The sequence below is a fragment of the Spermophilus citellus genome (genome assembly GCF_964194105.1).
Source record: "Spermophilus citellus genome assembly, chromosome: 3".
Taxonomy (NCBI): Eukaryota; Metazoa; Chordata; class Mammalia; order Rodentia; family Sciuridae; genus Spermophilus; species Spermophilus citellus.
Window position 1 is genome coordinate 201,148,214 of NC_138184.1, and position 16,583 is coordinate 201,164,796.

The following is a 16,583-nucleotide window of genomic DNA, read 5'->3' on the forward strand; positions in this document are numbered from 1 at the left end:
CTATGGTTAGGAAGAAGGTAAGGGTACTCATCACCTCTGCTACTATTTAACAAAGTTCTAGAGATACCAGTCAATGCAAATAGACCAGAAAATACAATGAAAAGCAGAAGAATAGGCAAATAAAAAAAAACTAACCAATGAAAAGCAAAAGAATAGGCAAATAAAAAAAACTAAACAAGAAAAAAATAATAAAATTATAATAGCACCTAAAGAAAACATGAATAAAATCCTGTCTAACCTTTATAAAGAGGAAAGCTCTTTTATTTACAACTTGAAATTCAGAGGTAATGTTGATAAATTTTATTACATAAAAATGAAAACTTGGGCTAGGGTTGTAGCTCAGTGGTAGAGCATTTGTCTAGCATGTGCAAGGCCCTGGGTTCAATTTCAGCACCACATATAAATGAATAAAATAAAGGTATATGTCCAACTACAACTAAATAAATAAATAATGAAATAAAAAAATTTACATGGCAAAAAAACACTACAAAGTCAAGAGACAAGTGATAAACTTGTAAGATAGTCACAGCATATATTCACATTAAAGAACTAATATTCTATATCTATAAAGAGCTCTTAAAAGTTTGGGAAGCTGGATACAGTGGTATACAGTTTCTGTTACTTGGGAAGCTGAGACAGGAGAATAGCCTGAACCTACAAGTTCAAGGCCAGTTTGAGCAACATAGCAAGATCCTATCTCAACAACAATAACAATGACAAATGTTTGGAAAAAATAAGCAAAAAAGTGTTATAGAAAAATGGAAAGAATGTACATGAACTTCACAATAAGATACAAAATTCTCATTCATCACATTTGTGAAAATTTTAAAGCTGCCCAATGGCAAAGATCCTCTCCTTAACCAAACTTTAGCCAGGATCTTCTGAATACTTTACAAGGGGGCCCAAACTTTGGTCTAAAAAGATCTGAAAACACACTACCATGGTTGCTAATGGCTCAAGGTCAGGTCCCTAGGATGACACCAGACCCCTTAAAATGCCTGCCTCAGAAAACTCAAGGCTACCTAAAGAATTTACTGTTTATTTCAGTTAACACCTGAGGATGAGAACATTGTCTCCCTGTCTCCAGGGAAAGATAGAAACCTAGGAACTTCCATAATGAGCAGTCAACAAATCTAAATGGGTTTCACATGGAATAGCCCCATTTCTAGCTCTTCTGCAATTTTTCACTTCTTGACTCCCTATGACCCTTCTATGTATCCCCTCTTTTAAGGGGAGTCCCTTTAAAATGTCTAAGCGCCTTTATACAAAACAAAGTTGAGGTCAGTTCAAACTGGACACCATTCTACTGGAAGAGTATAACACTGATTAAAACCTGTCTGGCTTTATTTAATTCTATATTATACACAGTCTGCGGCAAGGCTGTGAAAAGACAGATTTCTGATATAATGCTGGTGAAAATGAAAAATAGTACAACCTCAAGGAAAGGAAATTAGCATCACACAACAAAACAGCATATGTATTTTCCCTTCTACCCAGGAATCCCACTTCTAGAAATGATTATCCTGAAGATATACCTTAAGCAATGTGAAATGTGTATGTACAAGGTTAGTTGTTAAAGGATTATTTGCAAATACAAAATAATGACATCTATCTAAATGTTCAAACAAGAAGACTGGTAAAATAAACTAAAATATCATTCATAAACACAAATGAGGACTGTGCAGCTATGAAAAATTATTTGGGGTTAACTTCTCATGCTTGCTTTTATAATTGCTACTTTTACAATAAACCGGTCTTACTCCTTTTTCCTTTGTTTATTTTAGCACATCATTAAATAATCCACCTCTTATTCCACACACAGATACTGAAAGCCAATACTGATGCACAAGGTCAGGAAATGGCTAAAGGAAGATGGCAAAGAAAAGCAAAAGTCACAAAAAGTTCTGGGCTTTGACTCAGTAATCATTCACTTGAATAAAGGTACTCCTTTACATGTAGATTTTTCTAAATTTCATAAATTCGACTTTGCATAAATTTATATTTGTATTATGCAAATATATTTAATCTAAGTATATCCCAACATTCTTTCTGGTAGATAAGGGAAAGGCAGTATTAGTCTTATTTTTTGCCAAAGAAAAATTATTACTATACAAATAACTATGTTATAGTCCACCAATTAATTTCTATTATACTTGTCACAGTTTAACAAACCAGAAAATTAAAACAGACCTACCACCTTCTATTCTCCACCCAACCACTGTATAACTACATTATCTGCCTATTTACTTGAGGAATCAGAGGAGATCCTTTCCTATAGCTATCACTTTGGGGTTTGCTGAAGTTTAGTGGATTTATATGAGATATACACACATGGATACATGTAAATTCTTATTCAAAAAAGGTTGAAATTATGTAGTGAAGTATAGCGAGCCTTTTTCTCAATGATTTAAGTATAAATGATTCATAGATCTAGTGAAACCACTAAGCTTACCTGAGTCACCCAAAAGAACTCAAATTTTACTATCTTCAAATATATTCATATGTACAAGCATAAGACCATGACATACTCACTACCAGTTAACTAAATAATCCTTGCCTAAGTTTGTATTCTAAAATAGAAACAAATGTAGAGACCATCTTACTAAATTTATTATACACACATAATAAACAACTTACAGAAGAAAAGTAAAATGGGATAGATAAAATAATGTTTTCAATAGATTTAAGCCCAGATATATTAATCTCTGTATAGAAGACTATGCTGGGAACCAGCTACATTGATCTTATGTTAATATGGTACCACCTTCCATTACACCATGCAACCAACTAGTGTCAACTCTCAGTAACAAATCTTTCTCATGCTTTTACTACCATATACTTAAGATCATTTGCAACTAGTTAGTATTTTGAAATCACCTCCAAATTTCAAATACAGAATCTTATTATTACACAGACATGTGTGAATCATGATCAAACAGATATCTCATTACTGATTTGAGTCATTCATTAATTACTAAATTCCTAACATTAAAACTTAGTTCAAGTTCCCACTAAGGGGAGACTTGCTTGACAGAGCACCAAAAATATCTCATGACAGAAGAGCATTATATTTTAACTCCCCTTCTGTGTTTACATCACATGAAAGTAGGAATGAAAGTCTTAAATTTAGCAAATATCCACACAGTAAGACACCCCAAAGAACCAAATTTCATGCCTTGAATTTTTTCGAAAGAGCAGATAGAAAAGAGAAATTTAATTACCAATACTTCTCTGTGTTCTATAGTTATTTTTCTACTTTCATCTTTAGTTGAAAGTTGTGTGGTTACGTATAAAAAACAGTACAAGCTTTTGAGAAATATTTCTAAAAAAGCATACAGAAAAGAAGGGATACTTTAAGTAACCTAAGAAAAAAATTCACATCCTCTACAGAGAAGACACATATGTCTCATAACACTGGTGATCCAAAAGGTAAAAAATATCCTAGGGTGTGGGATTTAGAGATGATTCACAAATCCAGATATTACGATACAAAAGTTCAACATGTTTCTACCATGCTTCCCAACTGGAACATTAAAATAGGCTGCTAAATCCAATCTTGAGCAATGCAGTCACAAAATCCACAAACATATTTCCCATTTTATTCTTATCAGTTCACAGTTAACATTTGGCACTCTCATCTATATTTTTAACCATCTTAACCAACTTATCTGATCAAAACTAAAATGAAGAACTTATCAAAAGTAGCAACATGTGAGCCTTGATTATAAACAATGAATGTAGGCCACATTCAAAGAATAGTATAAATCTCTCCATAAAAATAAGTCTCCTTTCCAAATGTGTAACACACAATGAAAGAATGTCATCTTTTGACATCTTTACATTTATTGGTTAAATGTCATGTGATAAAAATGAAAAAAGGGGCTACTGAGTTAGTCTTTTACTTATTATATAATTTACTTTTATACCTACCAGAACTCTCCATTTCCAAATCTTATAAAAATTTGAAAAAGATGCTATTTTTAATTTAACTATCAAAATGAAAATCCACAGAGATATCATTAAAGCATTATTTTTTTAAAAAAAATTAGTTAATAGATGGACACAATACCTCTATTTTATTTATTTATTTTTATGTGGTGCTGAAGATCGAACCCAGTGCTAGGCCAAGTACTCTACCACTGAGCTACAACCCCAGCCCTAAAGCATTATTTTGTTCTTGTTTCACATTTAGGTTTAGCACTCTAATCATATCCTGACAAGTACAAAGAGAACAGATGTTTTGGCTTCCTCACAGAAATCCAAAACTCACAGTGCCCCATCCTACACACACACACACACACATATCAAAACAATAAAGGGTTATTACTATTGTTAGATAAATGCTGTTAGCACTGTGAGCTCCCATCACCAGAAGACGCTGGGACATTTGCTAAGACTCTGGAAATGTGCTGCTGCTCAAAACAGCACTAAGGCCCAAGGAACCAAAAATGTGTGGGACTGTACCCTAATTAAATGCCCGAGCCATACATTTACAAGACCCTTCTAATCTCTGATTACTTCTGTAAGTGCCAAGCTGCTAAAAATCTAAACATTTTAAAGTACTTTCTAACCACAGGAAACCAGAGAAATAGGACCAAATAGCTGAAAGAGCACTGAACTGGAGAGAACCTGTTTGTGCTTGGGAACTAACCTTGTGATGACTTGGTCAGGACTTCTGCATATCATTTCTTGTATATAAATCCCAATGGTTAAAGCAAATCACCTAGAGTCTCTATGACACTCTATAGATTAAAAAATATATATGTGAATATGCTTTTAGCAAAACTGTCCTTACACCTGACTAGACTCATTCATGATTTGAAAATTCAAATGTATGATGGAGAAAAAAATCATTCTCATCTACCAGGAACTTTGTTATTAATATTAAATATGTTTATACATATAAAGACAACATAATGATATAAGTGATCCCAACTTGGAATTAGGTAACCAGCTATGCTAAACTGTGAAATAGAACATGCTCTTTTAGTATCATTCTCAAGTTTTTCTAACTGCTGTTAAATTAAAATTCTTAGAGATATCCTTAAAACATTATTTTGTCTGTTTGACCCAACAGACAGCTTGATAATATAAAATAAGCATAGCACTTATAGTCATCAACTAACAAAATGCTGTTAATTCCTGTGCTGAGATCACAATAAAATCACTATCAAATAAAGAATAGATCTTGGGGAGGGCAGGTTTCAAAATAGTTTTTCACAATAAGCTATTTTTTGTTTCTACCCTTTAAAGCTTAGTCCTTTATTTTTACCCCACTTCCTTTCCCCCAAATCACCCAGCTGCAGGCTAATTAATTTGAAGGGTTCTTATGCAGCAGAGAGGTCTTGCCACACCTAAGTTGGGTTCAAGAGAACAGAGAATCCCTCCATTTCCATTCAAGAGAGAAAAGGCACAAGCTCCTTAGTAATTCATTAATTCCTAGGTACACTACAAACAGTGAAACCACCATCCTGAAACCCAATAAACCAGGCGCCAAAATCCACTGTTCTTTCATCTGCCCTATGCTCTCTTATTCTCATGCCACTGGATACAGTATTTCCCTGATATCCCTGGACCCATCCATATAAAGTGTTCCTGTTTGGCAAGACACCACGTATTAGTAAAAAAGAATAGATCTGGCAGCTAAATTCTTAGTTTATTCTAGAAATGACCTGAGCAAGCCCTCAAATAAATAATAGCATTCCTTGAACTGTAAAGATTGCTCTCTTGGATCAATATTCAAATATTGGTAGCAGTCAGCAAGAAAAGAAAGGTCCTCACCTTTACAAGAAAATTAACTTCAACAGGCTATAAATGTCCCAGTTTAATTTTCTTAACATCCCAAACATGCCTGGGTGATAAACAACACAAATTGTTTTTCACTTGCTACTTTCTGGTACCTGACAATTAAGCTATGAAATAAAAAATAATAATAAACAACATTCATGTGTTCAGGGAAAGGTAGCAAAGCAGATGCTGCTGATGTGGAATGTAAACTGAAACACACTTTCTAGAGGGCAATTTAGCAATACAACCAAGTCTTTAAAATATAAAGACTCTGACAATGCATTTTCACTTCTCATGATTTATCCTAAAGAAATAACTAAACACACTTAAAGATTTAGCTTTAAGAATATTTATATGATATAGTGTTGTTCACAACAACAAAAGCTGGAAATGACAAAAATATCCAATAATAGGAAACTAGTTAATCCACAGAATCTTCAACACTGAAATACCGTCAAGTCATTAAAAGCTACATGAGTTCTTACTTATTGAAATAGAAAATTGTTCTTTACATAACCAGTGGGAAAAAATTATATACAACAGTGTATAAAGCTACTTTATCTGCTCACATACACATTAAAAAGATGATGCAAATACAATTTTATATTCTGTTTGCTTTTCTTACAATTAATGTTTTAATTATATATAGTCATTTTAAGACTGAGCATCATATTACTTAGTAACTACCTATATAATCTATATTAGGCCTAACTCCATAAAGACCATGAGTGACAAAAAACATTCAATAACAAATTAGTTTTAAAAAGTCAGAAAATAGGAAAGAAATAAAAAAGCAGTTAATTATACAGAAAACCCAAAATCAAGATGGGCACTATACATGAACATTAAATTTAGTTCTGAATTTCCTAGTAACTTAACATGTATAGTAAAGAAAGTCAGCATACTCTTACACTACCTGACAAAAGAAAATAAATTAATTCTTCACAACAGAAAGTGCCCTGAGAATCTAGGAACAGAAAAATGTTTTCTATTCAAAAAAGGATTTGTCTTTAGGTCTTTATTTGAATATTAAAATAGACTGTCTTCAACAGGAACATATCGAAGATATTTACTGATTCTCAAAAAACTGACACTGAATTATAATCCAGTTGATATTATTTATTGACATCATATGATATTATTCATAAGAATGAAACTTTAAAAGATTAAAGGTGGAACATTAAACTAGTCTTTAGTTTGCCTTTCCATGATGTATGCTATAAAATACCTGTAAAAATAAATGGCACAGAGGATGTGATCAATGTTGAATTTTTTTGCCTAATCAGATTTGAATTGTGTCAACCTTATGCCAGTTGAAGACAAAGATGGCAATCCAATTTACTCATGAAACATTTACTAAATACCTCTAATGTGCCAGACACTGTGAAAACACATACTGAAATGATTTCTAAAAGGTTTTTTAAAAAGAAATCCTAAATTTTTCCCCAAAGTATAAATATATCATCAAGTTCATTTCAAAAACAGAACTGGAAGTTCATTAAAATCATTTGGAAATGAACAACTGAAAAATGGTTGAGAGAACTTCAGCCAGTTTAGTCAACTCTATTATCAAAAAATTAATCAATAGCATCTTAATTAACATCTTGAAATAATTTCCCTCAGGGAAACCCATCAGACTGCCAAAGATTGCTATTAAAAAAAAAAAAAAAAAAACACCTGTGGAATAAAACTGATCAAATTAGGCTATGTACTGTACATACAACCTCAGTGAATTACATCTTTCTGTATATCTATAAAGTACCAATTTTAAAAAGAATATAAATAGAAGGAAGACCAGTAGAGGAAGGGGAATAAGGGAGACAGGAGGGGGGATAAAAAGGAAGCACTTGGGACTGAAATGGAGCAAATTAGATTCCATGAAACTATGATTATATAAAAATGTACCCCACTATATTTGTATAATCATAATGCACTAATAAAAACATCTTTAAACAACTGATGAATACTTTATAAGCTCTGAAATAACCTACAATAGGTTTTCCTACAAGGTCAAAATAAAGAGCTTCCATATGCTGTCTACAAATCCTTTCACATATAAACATGTGGGGTACGTCAAAATATAAATGCAATTATAAACAAAGTTTAATTTTATTTTTAAGCCAGGCATGGTGGCACATGCCTGTAATCTCATTGACTCAGGAAGCTGTGGCAGGAGGATAGCAAATTCAAAGCCAGCCTCAGTAATTTTTCAAGGCCCTGAGGAACTTAGCAAAACCCTGTCTCAAAATAAAATATTTAAAAAAAGGGCTGGGGATGTGGGTTCAGTGGTTAGGTTCCCCTGGGTTCAATCCCCAATACCAAATAAATAAATAAATTTTAAAAAATAAAAATAAAATTTTTAAGTAAATAAGATTACCATTCTGACCTTCTACTCTGTTCCTTTAAAGAAATAAATGAAGTTGAGTTCTCCTTTGAAAATTTTGTTGCTAATTATTAGCCATTTATCAGGGGTTCAAAATAACATACGCCTTTTTAAAAAGAACTTCAATAATTAATCTAAAAACAGTAAACCAACATATTTCAGAAAAGCAGGGAAACTAGATCGAAGGATAGACTATAAAAACTATGCTTTAATTAAACCATTTAGAAACATGGGTTAGTAAAGAAAAAAATAAGTACATTCAATTGCAAAATTATTTTTAAAAACTCAAAATCAACTAAACTTTTAAGCTCAGAGCAATGATGAAAGGAAACAAAAAGCACAGAATTCCCTAGTGTAACAGGATGCTGTTGGCCTTAAGAATTCTGAGGTTCTGTTTACCAGAATTAATAAAAACTGAACATTAATTTTGCTCAATTTCTTTGTAAAGAGATTTTTTAAAAATACTTCAATTTTGCTCTAGCTCATTTAGGCTGACATCTGAAAGTGGCTGAAAATAATACTATGAATAAAGCAAGCAGATTTATTATTATCTCTTTTCATTTCTAATCTCTTTCCATTTATAGGAATCACAATTGTTCCCTGTTCAGAGGAACTCCATCTCTCTCTTATGCTGTACCACTCAATTATCTTAATTTTTAATGTTATTTTTAAACTCTATTTATGATTAAGGACTTCCTTCAAAATATTGCTCTGATACAGAGAAAATAAACTGTCAAAATGCCTAAGCTCATTCTTTTTGTTTCCAAAATATGCCAATCAATACCCTCCACCTGCCTGCTGAGGATTCTGCCACTTCTTGCTTACCACATTTGCCACATTTGCTTTTATACAAGTATATGCTAAACAGTTATACTTTTAACCAGAGGCTAAAATGATTTCCACAGCTTCATACTGAAAAATTAAGAATCTTACATTATGATATAAGACTCATTCATGAATTATCTCTCTTGCCTGAGTTACGCTACTCCAGAGCCTTGACATTCCTTTTCCCCAGGAAAATGTACTGACATTTCCTTTCATGAGCTTATTTATTCCACTTTGAAGGATTCCCTCTATTTTTCCTTTCTTTAGCTAACCATCATCTTTTATAGTACTCAGTTACCAAAAGTTCACATCTTTTCATCTGACTAAATAAGCGACATGGTAACCCAGAAATAAATCATTTCTTTCTAATCTTACCTAGTTTAAATTTATCAAATATGACTCAATATAGTGAAATAACACTTAAGTTTCAAAGAAATAAAAGCATTCCTGTCTGCCTATAGCAGCAGTGACTAGGAATCCTGGGATAATTTCTAGGAGGCCGAGGGTTATTTCTTAACTTTACACTTTCTAAAATAATTCAGAGTAAGTTCAAACTTTCTTAAAGCATGTATCATTAAGAAAACTAACAACATATTTCAAAATTATTAAAATTTATTATATGATGGCTATATTTAAAGATATAATTATACAACTATATTACACTTAAATAATATTTGTGAAAGTCTTCATGATTTATGAAATTATTTTAAAAAGATATTTTAGCTATATTAACAAGTCATTATTAACCTAATTTTTAATATACCACATATAAACACATCCTTCCAGAATATTAGTTGTAGTTCTCAAGTAAGGAAATTTCTCTAGTTCTCATTAGATACACAACCGGCACTTTTTACAAACTCACTGACAAATAAGGATTACCTTACTTTCATACTAATTCATAGAAACAACTACAAAAGAGAAAATATATATATATATATTTCTTAGAACTGCTACAATTTTCTGAGTAGACATCAAGAAAAAAAATAAATAATGCCTGGCATGGTGGTGCACATCTGTAATCCCAATGACTGGAGGCTGAAGGATGAGCATCCCAAGTTCAAGGCCAGCCTCAGCAAAACAGTGAAATCCTGTATCAAAATTAAAAATTAAGAGCTGGGAATGTAGCTCAGTGGTAGAGGACACCTGTGTTTAATCCCCAGTTTGGGGGTAAAGGAACAGAAAAAAGAAAAAAAAAAACCTCTCTACTAAGAAACAAAGAATACTCTTAGGCTAGAATGAGAGACCACTTCCACAACCATTTCCATATTGTCAAATCAAGTATCTAGTTCTAGAATACCACCATCTTCAGACAGCAGTACCTGGCATAGTTTGCACTCCATTCTTCTTACAACACTTCCTTCTTCATGAACTATGACACCACCATCTCTTAGTTACCTTTCCAGCTGCTCTCATATTCTTCCAGTCTCTCCTCCCCTACCTACACCCTGAAAATCACAAAGCTAATAGCCCTAGTGTCTTCTTAACCTACACCATCAACCCTTTCCCCAATCTTCTTTTCCAGTATCATAGTTTTAAATACAATGTGTTGATGACTCTAAAATCTCTAAGTTTAGCCTTGATATCCCTAGACTAACCTCAGCATATCTACCTACATATTTAACAGGTATCAAACAGAATGCATGATTCCCACTGCATCCTGCTTCTTCCCAGTCTTCCCTAAAAAAAAAAAAAAAAAAAAAAAAAGACACTACAATTTCCAACTTGATCATTATTCTCTTTTCTTCATACTCTACCAGCAAGACCTACTTCTGAAAAAGCATGAATTCATCTACTGTTCACCTGTTGGGTTCTGCTACCTAAAGACTTAATGTTTAAGAATGAAAAAAGAAAAGTGGTTACAGATACTGACAGGAGTGCATGTATACACATGGAAAGACTGAACAAAGATAACTGCTTAGAAGCACTCCAGATGCAATCACAGAAGAGAACTATCAGAGAGAGAATAAAAGAAGCTATAAGAGGGTAGACAACCAATTTTGAAGCAACTGCACTTCAATCTCAGCAACCTCTACGCATTTGTATGACTGAGTCTTTAGTTTTTGAGGAAAAGAATAATATTGGAGGGCTGGGATTGTGGCTCAGTAGCAGAGCACTTGCCTGGCATGTGTGAGGCACTGGGTTCAATTCTCAGCACTACATAAAAATGAATGAATAAAATAAACCTCCATCAACAACTATAAAAATACTAAAAAAGAAAGAATAATATGGAAGAAAAAATAAACTTTTAGCAAACTATACTTGTTTTTATTATAGTAGCATCTTAAAATAGTAGGTGCAAAAAAATTTGGAAATATAAATTTAAAACACAGGAGACAGACATATGAACAGTATTTAAGCTACTACACACCGTACAGAGATCTTTATACTGCAGCTTTTGGAATTTTGTATCAGTGTTTCCTGCACATAATTCCACATAACCAAGAACAACTTGAAACACAGTATTGTGAATGGCTTGGGTAAAGTGCATATGAAGTTGATCCATTGCAGTCTGTGGAAAGAAAATAGGTACAGTATAATTTCATTTTCTTAAAATAAATAAAGTTCAACAGATTACAAAAACACAGGAAAAAATCTTCATCAATTATAACTATAATACAAAGATTGCTATCATTCCCAGAATTAATTGTAGTATGGATTATTTGCAGATAACCCTTCATATAACCATGACACTGTACCACTCAAGTCTGAATAGTGAACTGTTCTATTGCTCTGCATTTGTAACTAACTGGTACTCATCCTGCTCTGTATAAATGTGCTGTGGTATATCACACCTCTGGATTCTCTCTGCCATCACATATTCATTGTCTTACTTCATTCAGGACACTCCACAATAGCTTACTTCTCAGAGAAGCTTTTCCTAACTTCCTATCCTATACAAAGAAGTACTTTCCATCACTCTATTTGCTTATCCTGAATTTATATTTCTCTGTAGCAACTGTTATCACCTGACAGCATACGCATCTATTTTTTGAATGCTCATATCCCTCACTAGAATATACATAAGGGCCCATATTCAGAGGACTAGAGTAATGCATCTGGCAGGTACCAATACATATTAAATGAAGGTAAAAAATCTTCTGAAGAAACTTAGAAATCATAATTTTATTTTTGAAGGTCTTTATATATGTACCTCAAAATCAACATATCTTTCTTCTTGTATTTTTCCGTCCTAAGTACAACCAAGATGTGAAAAGTCAGAAGGTACAACAATTAAGATATTAAAATGTAAAAATTTTAAATGGTTAGGTGAAGTATTAAATTTCCTTCTAGGAGAGAAGACCACTTCAGAGAAGAAAACAGTTAACACCTATCATGATTAAATGTAATAAGTGTAAATGTACAATTCTGTATATACAGATAATACAATAAATTTTCAAATCACGGCCCTTGTTCCAAGTTCTTCAAGGAAGTCTTTGAACATAAGAGTGTGCAAAGCCATGTATTACAAGAGGAGTTATGGCATTTGGGGAATAACAGAATCTTCTGAAAAATCTGATGAATGCAATAGGCCTTTTTTAAAAGATAAATGTACACAAGTTTACACACCATTTTAAGAGAGTTGTGCCAGCTTATCTAGGTACAAATGAAACCCCACATGAGAAAGCCATGTTTCAGGATCAAGAGCTGAGGTCAAAGAAAGTACATGTCATCCCCACTAAATTATCTTAAGATGAACTTTTTTCTTAAAACTTATACAAAATTGTGAAAATGCTAAACCTAACAAACACTTCACAGTTCAAAATAAACTTCTATAATGTTTAATCACAGTACATACACTCCATGTAAGCAATCATGTTACCAATGTTAATTAAGTATAAAAATGTTCTTTGTTAAATAATATTCTTCAAGGATACTACATTAGTTATTATATTCTGACTTAAACAATCTTGAAAGTAGATTTATGATTAAGAAAAAAATGGAACATCCTTTTAAAAACTAACCTGTGTTTTTCCAAGAAGTTGATAAGCTTGTTGAACCTTGGTATAATGATTAATGTCAAAATTCTTGCAGATTTTGGAAAGAGCTACATCCAATTGTTCCTATTAATTAAAAGAGGAAGAGGTGGTTAAGTAATTGTTTTCAAAAAGAATATATTAAAACCATTCTCTCACTTTTAACAATATCTCAATATATTTATGGTCATACTGGATTTGGTAATTTTAATACTAAATTTAAATAAAATTATAAACAAATTAGAGTTACAATTTATAAGCAACTATAACCAAGCTTACTGCAATGTTATTAGCATCAATTTCTATGTCTTAAAACTCTGCCTAGAGTTTCAAGGTAAACAAAATAAGTTTCTTAAGGAATCTTGTTTTTTACTTTTTCTTAATTTTGTTTCCTCAAACATTTGCTAAAATATTACAATTATAAGAACTGAATTTGTGAGACTATTCAATAACAACCACCTTTATGTAATCTCTAAAAAAGTAATTCTCAACAAACTAATGCCTTTGAAAGTATAAACCACAGTGTTTAAGGTTTTATACCTAAGAGCACTACTTTGTTTATGGCTTTCTACTTCAATAATGCCATTTTTAAATAATAATTATCTAAATATGTATAGAATAATATTTATATTAAGAGTGAAAAAATACTAACCTCTCAATAGAAAGCCTTCATTAAAAATATACAGGGAACTATCCACGTAAGGGATAAGCAGTTGTTTTTTTGACTATAAAGTTAGAATTATTACAATTAGCAAATAATTGTATTTATGATCAAAGACTACTTCCATAAAAAGGGTCATTTTAAAGTCCAACTTTAACTTTCATAAGCACTCTTTTAAGGAAAGCAATAAAGTAAAATATTAAAAGAAATCAAATAATTCTTATTGGGTTTAATGAATAGAATACTCTGCTTTGCAAAGGCTGCTGAGGAAAGAAATGAATGCTGTACTTATGCAGAAGGAAAAACAGGCTTAATGCTCACAATGATACACCCTTTTTATTCTTAGCTTCTGCATTTTGATGAACTATATATCATTATGAGGTTTAGGAGTTTAGGAAGATCAGGCAATATTTACTCATAAGTCAAGTTAACTCACTCAACTAAAAAAGAGAAGCAGTTGATAAAAATGTAACTAAGATGTGGCAAGTATTTTGGCAATCATATAATTTACATGAAAATATACCTATTACAAACAGTTTGGAGATTTTTTTCTAAAATGATGTTATTTTCAAGTCCTTTTTTTGAGGCCCAATAGTTCCTAAAATATTATTGAGTTTAGAAGTAGATTAACACTAAATTGACCATGAGTAGATACTCCAAATGAAAACAACAGTTTAATTTTGGTTATTTAGAAACACTGGTAATGACAGAAATCAAAACATAATGCTGAACCTAGACTCTTCAAAAATTTCTGCAATGAAAAAGTAATTTATGATAAAACTCCTTCTTACCTCAATTTGTTCTAAAGTATCTTGCAGCTTTGAATTCAGCTCACTATTAAATAAAACAGAGTTAGATATGTCTATCTTAAAAAAGAGACAAACTTAAGTGCTAAATACGTTAACTGAAGAAATAATCAACAAATACCAGTGGTATGAGCACTTAAGATGTACTGATGATTCTACAGTAAGTGCAATAAAGAAAAAGAAATCACATAAAAGAAAGAAAGAAATGAGTCAATACTAGCATCAATAGAATTGTGTAAGAAGAAAATCCTAAAGAATCTATACACAGAACTAAGAATTTAAGAATTCAAAATTAATTTTTAAAGATAAAAACTATAATTCAAATAAAATGTAAAATTTCAAAAATAAAAAAATTAGTAAAAAAATTTTTTAATAAAAAAATTAGTCTCTCTAAAGCAGTAACAAGGAATTAGAAAATGAATTTTTAAAAATATATTATTTTAAAAAACCAACTATACAATGCCAAGACAAAATTAGAGTTAGATACATGGAAGTATATACCATGTTAATAGATTAAAATCTTCAATATGATTTTCACCAAAATGATCCAACAGACAATAAATACATAAACAGGCACTTGAATTCATTAGTCATTCAGGAAAATCAAGTTAAAGCAACATCAACAACAACAAAATTTCTAGTATTTTTTGAGGTCTCATAATCCTAATAATACTGAGTTCACAAGCATATTAACATTAATATGCATGGATATACCAAACAAAAAACAAAATATTAAATGTCATAGTCTAGAAACACTGGTAATAACATGAGAGTCAAAATAATGTTGTACCTATCCTATTTAAAAACCTCTGAAAAGAAAAGGCCATTTAACTTATGATAGGCATCTGTGTTACAACCAGAATAGCCCAAAATATTTTTTAAAAATCAAGATTCTATTACCAAATGTTGGCAAGGATTTGGAGCAAAGAAGAGGAAACTGATACAACATTTTGGGAAAACTACATCTGCTGAAACTTGACACACACTCTTACTTTAGCAGTTCTAGTCCTGGCTATATGCATACATGATCCTTGCAGCATTATTTGTACTAAGCAAAATCTTAAAACTGACATGTGTAAATTGTGTGTAAATTGTTATATCTGATCACTAAAACAAATTGATGAAATCTAACAAAATAAAGTATTTTAATTAAAAAACTGATATAGGTTTTTTACAATTCTTAGCTGCTGATGATAAATTTGAATCTCAAATGCCTTATCAGTCAGAGCAAAGAAGGAAAGCCATAGTACACAATTTGGCATTCATAATATCAAAACCTACTATTAATTTACAAGGGAAAGAAGCAAAAAATAAAAAAACAACAAAAAAGAAAATTTTTTTGCTGTCATTAAGTTCTGAGAGAAATTTTTTGCAATAGTTTTGATAAAGGGGACATTTTATCCCTAAAGGCTCAACAGCCTGACCACATCACATCCTTCCATTATATACAATAACAGGCTCCTTGCAGTGGCTTTTTACAGAGCCTTTCAATATATGCTGAGGAGATACTGAAAGAGACAGAGAGGAGGGGGAGGAGGAAGGAGATACATAAAGCAATTTGTTAAAAAGTAAAACCAAAATAATACAAGTATCCAATTTTTGATGGTCTCAAAGATAAATGTCCTAAACCTGGAGAGAAATTTGATTATTTTCTACAAATACTGTTTACCATAAGCATTTTTTGGTTAGAAGTTCAGGAAAATTGGTAATTACATTCTTCAGTAAAAACTAAAGAGTGGACAAACTATAATCTCTGACAATCACCAATATAGGGTTGATGCCTTGTTAGAAAAATGAAGATCTCTAACCAGAATTTATAACTGACATTCAACCAAATCCACATATAAGGTTAAGGGAATACTTGCAAGTACTATTGAGATTTTCCTTAAAATATGATTCTAGGACAACTCCTGTCCAAAAAAACAATGCATACACGCATAAATGAATGAATAAATGAAGAGCTAAAGACTCTAAAATAATATCCCAAAAGGGACAGACATGATAGTGCCTTTTGCTTAGAAAGAATTAAATAAATTCTCCAACAAAACTAAACAGATCAAGGGATGAACGGATAAAGAAAATGCAGTGTATATGCACAATGCAATACTATGCAGCCAGAAAAATGGATAAAATCCTGTCATTTG

The 16,583-nt window shown here is 31.7% G+C and overlaps 1 protein-coding gene across 2 annotated transcripts in view; it reads right to left on the reverse strand.

Moving 5' to 3' along the window:
- Window positions 1-16,583, reverse strand: part of VPS50 (VPS50 subunit of EARP/GARPII complex) — a 116,653-nt gene that overhangs the window by 70,303 nt on the left and 29,767 nt on the right. For both annotated transcript variants that reach the window (XR_014020775.1, XM_081283730.1), the window contains exons 10-12: window positions 14,425-14,467; window positions 12,961-13,059; window positions 11,367-11,507 (exon numbers count right to left, since the gene is read on the reverse strand). Coding sequence is in view for 1 of the 2 variants with exons in the window: in XM_081283730.1 (XP_081139856.1) it covers window positions 11,367-11,507; window positions 12,961-13,059; window positions 14,425-14,467 (283 nt within the window). In the remaining variant the exon portion in view is untranslated. The remainder of the gene's footprint in view (window positions 1-11,366; window positions 11,508-12,960; window positions 13,060-14,424; window positions 14,468-16,583) is intronic.